This window comes from Caretta caretta, chromosome 11 (genome assembly GCF_965140235.1).
Source record: "Caretta caretta isolate rCarCar2 chromosome 11, rCarCar1.hap1, whole genome shotgun sequence".
In the NCBI taxonomy this organism is placed as follows: Eukaryota; Metazoa; Chordata; order Testudines; family Cheloniidae; genus Caretta; species Caretta caretta.
This window is the reverse complement of record NC_134216.1, coordinates 26,321,725-26,335,071: the sequence shown is the minus strand read 5'-3', so window position 1 is coordinate 26,335,071 and position 13,347 is coordinate 26,321,725. Positions and strand designations below refer to the sequence as shown.

Sequence of the window (13,347 nt, the reverse complement as noted above, 5' to 3'; positions counted from 1 at the left end):
TGCCTTCAGAGCTGGGTGCCTGGCCAGCCACCTCTGCTCTTCTGCCATCCAGCTCTGAAGGCAACACAGAAGTAAGGGTGACAATATCGCGACCGCCCCCACGATAGCCAGATTTCACAGTCTGTGACGTATTTTTCATGGCTGTGAATTTGGTAGGGCCCTATACATAAGGAACAAAGATTGTCACTCAATGAAGAGAATCAGAAAATGAAAAGGCAACTCAAAACATAAAATAATATGCATATGAACACATAAACTAGCTTTCACACTTTGTTCAAAAAGACAAAGCTTTGTAATAACAGATGGTATTTGAGATGATAAAACTTTCAAATCTCTCCTGTTGTAGCCGCATTTCTACCCACCTTTCTGAGTCCCTCTCCTTTTCTGAATGAAGTCCAAGATCCTCATTCTTACATTCAAAGTCCTAATCAACTTAATCCATGCTTATATCACTGTACCCAAATCTATTTCCTCCTATTCTTCCTTCAGTCTCTACTTTCCTCCCCAGTTTCACTCCTAAGAGCTTTTTTTGTCTCTACCCACTCTCTGCTTTGTATTTTCTTTGATGCAACCCCCAGGCTTAAAATTGCCTCCTATTTGTCATGTGCAAGTGACCTACCTTTCTCTTCTTATACACTTCTTTTGGGAAGTCTTCCCACTTTTAATCCTCATCAACCAGGTCTCCGACCCTTTGCATTGAAGCTATTTCATGCATTGTCTATTATAAACTGAATTACATTATGAGGAACCTTGTATATTATGTTTGTATTTGTCATGTACATGTCATGAGAGTGACGTAAAGATAATAAGCAATATTAATACTTGTGAAAGTCTGAATAGAAAAGATGCTTTAACTAGTGAAGCCAAATATTTGTAACTACTGCTTTAAATACTTACCATTACGAAACACTTACATAATTCAGGACACACAGAGAAAATATGAAAATACAGCTAATGTAACTCACATAATTAATAAACTGTGAAGGGGTTAATAGGCAGTTAGATTACTGTGATTTTGCAAACACAGGGAAATTTCTAGTTGTCTAGACTGACAAAATGATATGTTGTCTTTTTCCTTCTTAAAGAATAAAAGCTTTTCTGGCACTATCACCTGCATTTCTGCAGCCTTCATGTTCTCAGTTCTGCAGCACTATAATAATGTTAAGTACATACTGTAACTCTATTTTTGTTCTCTATCTCAGCTGATACTTTCACTGTCATTCTATTACTTTAATATTTGAATTTACATTATCAACAGAATTGTCTGTTTGGATGGAAATGTGAAAGGGGGCTACCATTTTTTCAAAATTTTTATTATATGCCTGTCCTTAATTACTATGGACCTGATCCAACATCCCCTAAATCAATGACAGTCCTTCCATTTACTTTAATGAGCACTATTAGAAAAAGTCAGTTACCCACAATCACCTCCTATTTCCTATTAACTGACAACTATGTTAACTTTTTACCATTCAGTCTCTACAATTTATTCTCAACCAGTAGTTTATGATCACACCTCAAAAGCGAATTAACAACTCCTGAAAGTTCATAACAGCTGTCAATAGATGCACATCATAAGGAGTTCCAGTAAAATAAAAATGACACTAAACTTATAAGTAAAAGATATATAATTTCAGTAACGTGTTTCTGATTTGCAAATACAAAATCCATACTAAAAAAGGGCAACCAATTGCAATAAAACAGATTGTTTTAAACATTCAATGAAAAAGCAGAATATAGATACCAATTCTACTATTACAGTTTTTTTAATTCACTCAATATTGATGTCAGTTTGCTCTCTACCTGAAAATTCTGAAACAGACAAGCCATGGGGTTTGGGTTGTTAGCTGGTCCAGGAATTGTGGGTTGCCCTTGAAACCCCTGGAGATTCTGGTACCCCTGGAGAAGCTGATGTTGCTGCTGATTTGAAGGAAACATCTGATTGTTGTTCAACAGTGACTGGAGATGAGTCAGTTGATGGTTATTCAAAGTAGTGTTTATCGACGACGACATGTCACCTGCAGTTCCAAATATATGGTAAAGTAAGTCAACATAGTTTTCAGGAGTCCACGAGAGTTTCCTTGAGTTATATTTTAACTGAATGGTAAACAAATACTGACACTCTCTGTACAACAAAGCTTCTGTACCACAATCTCAAGGAACATGTCTCCTACTATTTATTCCTTCATTTCTTCAGCATTCTTTCTTTCAGGTTACATCTATATGTGGACTCTTTCTAAAGGATTCTGACATGACTGTCCTTCATTCTGGAATGGCACACAGCCAGGTACAGGAGAATGAGCATCAGTGGTATTCATTTTCTTGGAAATCCATTCTTAACTTCCAAAGAGCGACTGCTTCATACCATACCAACACCTTCCCCTCCCCCAACCTTTTGGTAACTATGACACCACTGTTTGACCTGACTACACAACGATCCAAGGCCTCTTGAACACAAAAATACACTGGCTAACTCTACTAGTCTTCTCTTTTCTAGATAGAGGAGAAAAATCTCATAAGAAAAACAAGCTATATTAAAAAAACTCTGAATTTTGTATCAAAAGAAAAATCTCTTATGTAAATTAAAATGTAAAAGAATAATATCACAAACAATAGGAAAACAAACACTTTGAGGCCCCTGATCCTATGAAATTATCAAATAAAAGAAGCCTGAAATGGATTTTGCACTTGAGTTAACACAAACTAATATTTTTCCTAAATTTTATGCTTGTGGAATCAGCTGATGAAAATCAACAGACATTTTATTTTAGAAAAAAATTAATCCTAATTCAATAACAATCCTAATGCTAAATTAAATTATATTGTAAAAGTAGGGCTGAGTTCACAGTAACAATCTTGTAGCTTGACATAAGTAACAAAGCTGCAATGCTTTCCAGCTCTTTGACACAATATTTTGGTCATCCTACTGATATAGTTATTTGCTTATTGAGTCCAAACAGCACAGAACACAAAATATATCACATTCTGGGTAAATTCATCAAGGGACTAGAGATTTAGGAGAACATGTTTAGGCTTAAGATTTCATCAGTTATGTAAGGGCTTGCCAGGTGTGATACCCTCAGTTTCAAAACTACAACGAAGAAACGAAAAACAAAGAAATATGAGAACAGAAATGTACAATCAAGGCCTAGAAAGGGCAACCTATTTCACTGAACTTGTGCAAGGCTTTACTTGGAGTGCTTTATAGGACACGTGCTACGGTTTTGGCGTATTTTTGATTTAAATGGAAAAAATGCACTTGGCCATTTTTCATCAACTGCACAGCTACTCATACTAACCCTGTGATGCCACATATATTTGAAATAAAACACTGCATCCCAAAGATGCACCTGTGCTTTTATTACATGTAAAATAAAAGGAGTCCAATTTGCCTGACTGAATTTAAGTGTGTGTAGTAGGTTTGGTGGCATCAGAATGAGGGAATGGAAAATAAAATGATATCCAAAACCAGTATTAAATATTGCTGAATTTTTAAAAATTGCTATTTAAAATTTCTGACAGTAAAGGTTGTTTTTCTCTAGAAGTATTCAATGACCTGTGACATACAAAACCCTTTTTTATAAATAGTGCAATGAAATGGAGTCTTTAATAATAAAAATAGAATCAGAAACTCTCCCCCCAACCGTTTTTTTTTTTTTTTTTAAATCTGTGAAAAAATTTAACTTACCAAGCAGACCTGTCCCCAGTAGAGGGTTAAGTAGCTGTGGCACCACAGAGTTATTGTTGAGTTTAGCTGGACCAGATGTATTCCCAGCATTATTAGATATGTTCAGCAATGTTTCTGCCATTGACACCACTGCTGTCCCACCAAGTGTTGAGACAGACAGTGCTGTCACTGCTGATGATGTAGTGGTTGTGGTAGTGGTTGCCTGGGAGGAGGTTGCTATGGATATCTCTGGATGATTAGCAGTGTTGCCCGATGCGGAGTTCAGGACACCTCCCAACAGCTGGGGATTTAAGGCCATTAATCCCGAGGCCCCAGTGACAGCTGGGAGGAGCAAGGGGTTAGAAGTAGTGTCAATGCCTGTAAAGCTTGGTATAGGGTTCCCCAGGGGGTTGGTTAAAAGGGTCTGTGCTCTGTTGCTGTCTGACTGATTGCTTGGCAAATGGTCTGGTGGGGCTGTCATCTGTGTTACTGAGGGTAAAGGGTTATTTTGCTGTTGTAACGAATCTGAGATGGTCAAATTGAAAGATGGTAGGGGAACCATGGCAGCTGCTTGGGCTTGATTCTGAAGTAGGGCTGCTAGAAGCTGAAAATGAGCAGGTTGTAATACCTGCCCATCCATGTCACTGGAGAGAAAAGCTAGCGCAGCATTTACACTTGGGTTGAGTAAACCTAAAGGGTTGAGTATGACTTCAGACTTGCCTTCTCCTGTTGAAGGCTGTAGTATATTTAATAGATTCTGGTTTAAGAGATGTTGTTGATTCACTGGCAAAGAGATAGGTAGAGAATTGAGAAGGTTTGGATTCAAAGAATGCGGAAGATTGTTGTTTGAAGAGCAGTTCTGTGGAAAGTGAAGTGTGTGTTCGTGGCCAACAAAAGGGAAATCACTCCCAATGGGCAGCTGGCTCGGAAGTGGGTTTGCAGCTGCAGTAGTGACTATAACACCATCTTGAAGAACGGATGTTGTCTTTGTGATGGCTGGTTGGCTGGTTCCAGCTATGGCTATGGAAGATGATGGTCCTGAACCCCCTGTAACACAAAACAATACATACATTAATAATGTCTATCGAAGGACAAATATTATCATTACTGCAACGATAACCAGACTCATCCAAATTTAGCTATATCCAACACTCAGAAGAAGAAAATTCAAACAGCATGATTTTAACATTTTTTTAATAAGAAAGAATTTGCAATGAATTATTTCTGATACTACACAGAAATGCCATTGTCACATCACAACTGGAATCCTGCTTAAATGAAAAACTTACGCTTCTTTTCAAACTCCTTCAACAGAGAATTGTATAAGAGGATTTCATTATTTTATTAAATATATTTTGGATTCGTCTAGGACTGAAAACCACCCATCTGTTACTATGTTCAGTCTTGAACCCACACCACATCCACTGCTAAAATGATCAGCAACGGCCTTAAAACCTAATGGTAAAGAGTGTGGTCCTAAGATTAGATCCATGAATTCTGGCTCATAGTTTCCTGATTCTATTCCCAACTCTGCCACTGTATTGCTTTTTCCATCTGTAAAATGATCAGAACATTTCCCATCTCACAGTATGTTTTGTGAATTATTGTTTGTAAAACATCATTTCTGTCATCTTTGGAGGAAAGCATAATTATTATTATTAGTGTGTAATTTAACTGGCAAGCTCCAGAAAACATTAAAGACAAATACAAGTTGCCAAGGAAAACAACAGAAGTTTTCTGGAAGAAAAAGGTAAAGTCATTTCGGTGGCCTGGATGGATTCTTTGCTTGGAGTGGCAGAGAAGTCCAAAGCTTCCCTGCTAAGTGGATCTACAATAAAGGCTATTTATTCAAGACTGGTTATTCTTTTTCTGTTTCTGAATATCTGTCTATCATCTTTAAACAATGTTGGACTCCACAAATAAATTATCTGTTTTCCCCTACCTGAAGGAGATTTCTTGTTTGAATTGACAGTAGTTGTATGCAAAAGATGTGTGTCAGAGGAGCAGAAGAAATAAAACAGAATGTAACCACCTTCAAACCATACTTTTCAACCTTACATGGTGACCAAAGAGATGCCCTTTGTCTCGGAAAACATAAATAGTAAAAATGCAGATTAATTTTATAGCAATAAAAGCTATTTATTTTATCTTCTATTAAAAAGCTGCAGCAAATTCCATTGCGTAGCCCACTGATCAGATAAAAATCAGAATGCATCAATTATAATTTAGCAAAACTCCAGAAACAAATACTACTGGAAACTGGGAGTTCAACTACCTTCAGAGAATTGTTAAAGACAGAATCCAATTTTTTATCGGACAACTCACAATACCATCATTCAAGAAGTGTAAAGTATTGACAGCTAAACATTACATATAGTTATATATATTACATGAGATGTCAACTGTTGAGCTCCTTGGGCCAAGGATCATGCCTTCTTTTCTGGGAAGCAACTACAATATTATGGCACAAATAAACAAATAAATAAAATATTGCAGCTGAAGTTGACAGAAATCAAGTTAATAATCATAAGAACAGGATTTCACAAGCTCCCCGGGCTAGCATGTTAGCGGACTGGTATAAATGCTTTTATGACTAGTAAATTTCTCCAGGCGGCAGTCTGGAACCCGTGACAAAACAGTAAAACAAAAGACAAACTGTCCCTCTCCACATGGTACAGTACACAGGAATTAATATGTGGTCTGGAAATATATATCCAGAGTGGTAGGCAACTTCCCCAAAAAAGCTAATTAAAAAGTGAAAATAAAACAAGTTCATAAGGAACCTTTCAAACACTGAGATGACAAGGGTGGTGAGTGGCAATTGAATGACATGTAAGAGAATGAGAATTACAAGTATGTCAAGTAAGTTTTTCTGTCAAGATTATTCTCCTATTAGATACTCATTTCTGCAGACTGAAAGTCTCCAAAACAAAATGTCATAGAAAAAAAAATCTCTCTCTCTCTCTTTTGCATACACACAGATTGCATGGAACATGACCACATCAACATAATGGAATGGTACGTTAGAGGTTTTGGATTTTTCTCTTTTTAATATGAGTTTGTGATGGTCACATTGGCTCCAAAAGGCAACAACATGCATGAAATGTGTAATTCATCCCAAATGAGAGGGATTAACAATTTACAAATAATTTTAGCATGTTTTATTGATACTATTTTTCATTTCTCATATCTATAAGCCAGACATCCTTAGTACCATGAGTTTGACTGTACAGGTCCCAGAGAACAGAAACCAGAAATAACTACTATATTTTAGAAACCCCTGAAAACATTAAGTAACTTTTTCAAACATAATGTAGCATATTTTAAGGACTTTCCAGGGCTAGAAGCATTTCACTGGAAAGCAGGGAAACTTCCTTTTCTAACAGTATAAAACTCCCATTTCTAGCTCTGATGTGTCAGGTAAATATTGGTATCTGTTTGTAGTGCAGGACTGAATCCTGAAAGACAAAAAAAGGGTTTATCCACCTTTTGTAATTGTGGTTCTTTGAGATGTGTTGCTCATGTCCATTCCATTGTGGGTGTATGTGCGCCCACGTGTGTGGTCGTTACAGACTTTTGCCTTAGTGGAGGGGTTCTCAAACTTCATTGCACCACAACCCCCTTCTGATAACAAAAATTCCTACACGACCCCACAAGGGGGACCGAAGCCAAAGCCCAAACACAAGAGCTTCAGCTCCAGGTGGGGGGCCTGTAACCTGAGCCCTGTCACCCAAGGCTGAAGCCTTTGGCCCTGGGCTGCGGGGCTCAGGCTTTGGCCCCGGACCTCAGGAAGTCTAACGTCAGCCCTGACAAGCCCATTAAATGGGGTCCCGACCTACTTTGGGGTCCTGACCCACAGTTTGAGAACTGATGCCGTAGCGGGATCCGTAGGGCTGGCTGTGGCACCCTCTGGAGTGCCGCGCTCATGCGGCGGTATATCAGGTGCCACCAGCCCTGCGCCCTCTCAGTTCCTTCTTGCCGACTACTCCGACAGAGGGGCAGGGGGGCGGGTAATGGAATGGACATGAGCAATACATCTTGAGGAACAACAGTTGCAAAAGGTGGGTAATTGTTTTTTCTTCGAGTGCTTGCTCATGTCGATTCCATTGTAGGTGACTCACAAGCAGAATACCTGGAGGTGGGCTCGGAGTTCACAGTCTTTCAGATTGGAGTACTGCTCTGCCGAAACCAGCGTCATCTTAGCTTGCTGGGTCAGCGCATAGTGGAAAGCAAACGTGTGGACAGATGACCAGGTTGCGGCATGGCAAATTTCTTGGGTTGGCACCTGAGCAAGGAAGGCTGCCGATGACGCGTGCACCCTAGTCGAGTGAGCCATCATGATCGCTAGTGGGGGCACCTTCGCCAGCTCATAGCAGTAGTGGATGCAGGCCCAGATTCTCTAGGTAGACGCTGGGCAACCATTCGTCCTCTCCATGACAGCAAACAATTGTGTAGACTTACAGAACGGCTTTGTTCTATCTATGTAGAAGGCCAGTGCCTGTTTGATGTCCGAGTATGCAGCCTGCATTCCTCATCAGTCGTATGAGGCTTTGACAAGTATGGAGCTGGGAGACGACCTTGGGCAGAAATGCTAGGTGCAGACGCAGTTGGACCTTGTCCTCATAGAAGATTGTATAAAGCGGTTCTGACATGAGTGCCCTGATCTTGGTCACCCTATGGGCCAAAGTTATGGGAACCCAAAAGGAGACTTTCTAGGAGAGAAGCAGGAGGGAACAGGAAGAAAAGGGCTTGAAGGGGAGCCCCCATGAGCCTTGACAACACAAGATGCAGGTCCCAAGGAGGTACCAGGTCCCAGACATGCGGGTAAAGGCGCTCCAGACCTTTCAGGAACTGCACCATCATGGGATGGGTGAAGTCCGTTCTGCCTTGAAACGGAGGGCAGAAGGCCGAAATGGCCGCCAGCTGTACCTTGACTGAAGATAGCGACAGCGCAGCAAATAGTCCAGGATGTCCTGCAGTGGGGCCTCTTCCTCATGAATGCGGCGATCCAGGGCCCAATACGAGTACCGCTTCCACTTTGCCACGTAGGTAGCCCTGGTGGAGGGTTTTCTGCTGGGCGCCAGTGGAATACCGCCATTCTTCCCCAGTTAGCCACCCAGTAGCCAGGCAGTCAACTGCCGCGCTGCCAGGTTTGGATGCAGTAGATCACTGTGGTTCTGTACAGCAGATCCGGCCAAAGAGGCAGCTGCAGCGGGATGGGTGCCGAAAGACTCAGCAGCATGCCAAACCAGTGTTGATGAGGCCACGCTGGGGCTTTGAGGATGACTGTCACTTTGTCTTGCTTTACCTTTAGCAGGACCTTGTGGATTAATGATATTGGCAGGAAGGCGTACATCAGTGCTCCCGACCACAGCATCAGGAAGGCATCCAACAGGGAGCCCTTGTCTCTGCCCAGCAGAGAACAGAACACGTGGCACTTTCTATTCTGCCTGGACGCAACAGGTTCACCCAAGGAGTTCCCCACCTGTGGAAAACTAGGCTGACCACCTCCGGATGGAGTGACCATTTGTGGCAAGACAAGAAGGTCCTGCTGAGGTGATCTGCCAGGATGTTCTTGGTTCCGGGCAGGTGGGTGGCTACCAATGAATAGCCTGAGACACACAGAAGTCCCAGAGGTGCTGCCCTGCCTGTTGACGTAATTAATCGCAGCAGTATTGTCTGTCAGAACCTGCACCACCTTGCCTTCCAGATGGGGCAGGAAAGCCTGGCAGGCCAGGCGAATTGCTCTGAGGTCCCTGACATTGATATGAAAGCCTAGCTTGTGTTGCAGCCAGAGATCCTGGGTATTCAGCTCACGCAGATTGGCTCCTGAGCCAAGATCAGACACGTCTGAGACCAGGGTGAGCGACGGAGATGGGGTTGCGAAGGGGACTCCTTGCTGCACCGAATTGGAATCCTGCCACCAGTCCAGCGACAAGAAGAAGATGTGGCTCAGCACCATGACCTGCTCGGTCCAGGGGATGCCTGCTGGGAAAACAGACTGAGGCCAGCCACGCTTGCAGAGGCCTCAGAGGAAGCTGGGCGTGGTTGACCACGTATGTTCATGTGGCCATGTGGCATATCAGTCACAGCCATGTGTGGGCTGTGGTGAGTGGTTGGCTCTTTATGAGGGAGATCAAGTCCATCATAGCCTGAAAATGCACTTCTGGCAGGAAGGCCCTGGCCCGTGTAGAGTCGAGAACTGCTCCAATGAACTCTATGCGTTGGACCAGCGTTAACATGGATTTTTCTGTATTTATTAACAGGCCCAGGTTGCCGCAGATGGAGCACACCAAATCAAGGCTCCTGTGCACCTGCTCCAGAGACCTGCCCTTAATGAGCCAGTCGTCAAGATATGGGAAGATCTGGACCCCTCGACGCCTCAGGAAAGCCGCCATCGGCGCCATGCATTTTGTGAACACCCTAGTGGCCAAGGATAGGACAAAGGGTACCGCTGTGAACTGGAAGTGGTGCCCAGCCACTATGAAATGCAGAAAACACCTGTGTCCTGGGAATATGGAGACATGAAAATAAGAGTCCTTGAAGTCAAGAGTGGCGTACCAGCCCCCTGGATCCAGGGAAGGGATGGTGGAGGCCAGGGAGACCATGTGGAACTTCCAACTTCTTGAGAGCCTTGTTGAGGCCCCACAGGTCCAGAATGGGTCTGAGGCCCTCTTTTGCCTTCGGGATTAGGAAGTAGCGGGAGTAGAATCACCTTCCTTCCATGTCTCGAGGAGCCTCTTCCACAGCTCTCGAACTTAGGAGCTTCTTGACCTCCTGATCGAGTTGCTCGTGAGAAGGGTCCCTGAAGAAGGATGGGGAAGTGGGGTGATGGGAGGGAGGAGTGGCCAGAAATTGCAGGGTATAGCCCCGAGCCACTATGTCCAGGACCCAGCAGTCCAACATAACCCACGACCAGGGGGGAAAAGGCCGTTGAGGAAAAAACAGAAAGGATCCGGGCAGTTGACTGGTGCATTGTTCCTGAGTACACCCTCAAAATGAGCACTTCTGGCCCCTCTGGTGCTTCTCTGGGCCAGGCTGTGCAGGAGACTGGGATGACCAAGGGTGGCAGTGGCTGAACCCGACGTCCTATTTCCTTACAGGCCCTTGTTGAGGCTGCCATTGTCAAGGTGGCGGAGGAGGCCAAAACGGCTGTCTCAACACCTGAGGAGTGCGCATCCCCAGAGAGTGGAGGTTGCCCACGTGTCTTTCAGGCTGTGCAGACGCGCATCTGTTTGGTCAGAGAACAGGCAGACACCGCCAAATGGGAGGTCCCGAATAGAGGCCTGCATCTCCTGGGACAGGCCAGCGGTCTGGAGCCAGGAACGGGGCCGCATGACCACCGCCGAAGCGACCACCCATGCAGCTGAACCTGCCATGTCCCAGGCCATTTGGAGGGAGCACTCCTTGGCCATCGCCTGGGACATGGAGTCCTTGAACTTGAGAAGAGTCCCACAACTTATTGCGAACCCCCAAGAGGGCCTGGTGTTTACCACCTGAAACTGGAGCTGGCCATAGAATAAATTTTGCAACCAAACAAATCCAGCCTCTTGGCCTCCTTATTTTTATGGGTGGAACTGATGGGCCACCATTTGTCCCTCTTGTTGGCCACTGAGACGACCAACGAACCCGGTGGCAGGTGGGTGTACAAGTACTCAAACCCATTTGCGGGGACAAATTACTTCTTTTCCGCCCTCTTAGAAGTGGGTGGGCTGGAGGACGGGGTTTGTCAGCTGGTTTTGGCAACATTCAGGACGCCCTCATGTACTGGGAGCACGACATGGGCTGGGGTGGACCTTGAGAGCACATAAAACTATGTGTTCGACTGCTCCTCCGACTGCTCCTCCATCTTCTCCGCCTTGAGACCCAGGTTGGAAGCCACTCTGCGGAGCAGTGACTGATACTCCCTAAAATTGTCTGGCAGACTAGCTCTCAAGGGGCCCGCCACCACTTCGCCTGGAGAGAAGGATGAAGGTTGGACGACCGGGGGAGGTCTGGCGGTGTCCTCAACCATTGGAGAGGGCAGCCTTGGGGTGAATACCAGCTCATCAACAGTGGCTGCTGGAGCGTCCTGCACTGAATCCAGTGCTGTCGGTGCCATGGGTGCTGACTTTGGCATGTCTGACATGGCGACCGAGGGCTGGCGGGAGTGGGGTAATGGCGTGATGGGAACACCCTATGCGTTCCAATAAGGCCTTTGGGTCGGCCACTGGCCCTGCTGCCAGGTCAGCACCAATGCCGCGGCCGTGCCCTCCGGGCAAGGGGTTGAACTGCGCCTCCGAGCCGAAGAAGTCGTCATCTTCTGGTGAACAAGGTGAGGCTGTGGAGGCTTGGGTTTGGCAGCTCACTGTCGCCACCGGTGACCGATGCCGGGAACAGTCCAACCAGTACCAGGAGTAGGGCGAGCGGCGCCATGTCAGGGAGTGACCTCAAGGTCTCAGCGATGGTGACCAACAATGTGACAAAGATGGGTGCTGGGGAGATTGTCAACCCCTGGGCAAGCTCTGGCCTGAAGATGGGGATCGGGATTGCTGTGACGATGACTCGTAGCAGCGAGCCAGAGACCTGGGCCAATGTAGAGACCAAGAATGTGGCGATCTAGGGCTCTGTCTTGGCTCCGGAGACCAGTGGTGCTCACTTGTTTTGTGTAAGGCCTTGCCAGAGGATTTGCCCTCATAGGATCCATTGCCGCATGTGGTGCTGGCTGTGGCAGAGGTGCTCTTAGCTCTCCAGGTGCTGGGGGTCAGAGCGTTGACTGCACTGTCAGCTTGGGCCCTTTATCACTCCCTGAAGTCGGTGGCGGGTCCTTTCAGGGGGGGAACTCCCCAGGGCTGAGAGCCCTTTTGCGGATCCAGAGTGGGCGTAAGGCCTGAGCAGTGTTCTTTGCCCAGTGCACCTTGGTTAGGCTTGCTCAGTGCCATTTTCTTCTTCTTCAGCATAGGTGAAGGGGATGCGCTATGCATCGAAGTTGATACGCTGGGTGCCGGTTCAGGCCATGATGACTCTGAAGCTGGGCATATGGCAGCCTGGATCAGGAGGGCCCTGAGGCATATGTCGCACTCTCTTTGTGTCCATGGATGAAAGTTCTGGCAGATGTAACACCGCTTCTTTACGTGGAATTCCCTGAGGCACTGTAGACAACTCTCATGTGAGTCACTAACAGGCATAGGCCTATTACACAAAGAGCAGGGCTTGAAAACTGGAGAACGGAGCATGTCCCCACTCCACCTGGGGCAAAGTCCCTGCCGGGACACTAACTAAACACATAACAGGTACATAACAATCAGCTAAAAAATGATTAAACTATTTACAGCTGGAAGCACAAAGCTAAGATAAAAGAGAAAACGCTGACCGCTTGCAAAGCAAGGGACAGAGGTGCTCCAACTGACCACCACGGGTGGTAAGAAGGAACTGAGAGGGTGCAGGGCCAGCGGCACCTGATATACCGCAGCATAAGCACAGCACTCCAGAGGGTGCCACAGCCGGCCCTACAAGACAAAAGTCTCTGACAACCGCAAATGTGGGCGCACACACACCTACAATGGAATCGACATGAGCAAGCACTCAAAGCACGCAAAGAAGGAATTCCCTATTTGAAAAAAAGGAAAAAGTTCTATTTTTTTTTAAATGTCAAGTATTTAATACTGCTCAGAGGCTGTGACTATTAGAAGAAGTCCTGA

General features: G+C 45.1%; 1 protein-coding gene across 9 annotated transcripts in view; it reads right to left on the bottom strand.

The window, feature by feature from the left end:
• MBD5 (methyl-CpG binding domain protein 5) overlaps positions 1 to 13,347 on the bottom strand; it is a 246,850-nt gene that overhangs the window by 47,203 nt on the left and 186,300 nt on the right. For 7 of the 9 annotated variants that reach the window (XR_007359130.2, XM_075117824.1, XM_048869264.2 and 4 more), the window contains 2 exons: positions 3,689 to 4,714; positions 1,804 to 2,018 (listed from right to left, as the gene is read on the bottom strand). Coding sequence is in view for 8 of the 9 variants with exons in the window: in XM_075117824.1 (XP_074973925.1) it covers positions 1,804 to 2,018; positions 3,689 to 4,714 (1,241 nt within the window). In the remaining variant the exon portion in view is untranslated. The remainder of the gene's footprint in view (positions 1 to 1,803; positions 2,019 to 3,688; positions 4,715 to 13,347) is intronic. The other 2 variants (XM_048869268.2, XM_075117827.1) reach the window with 1 other exon arrangement.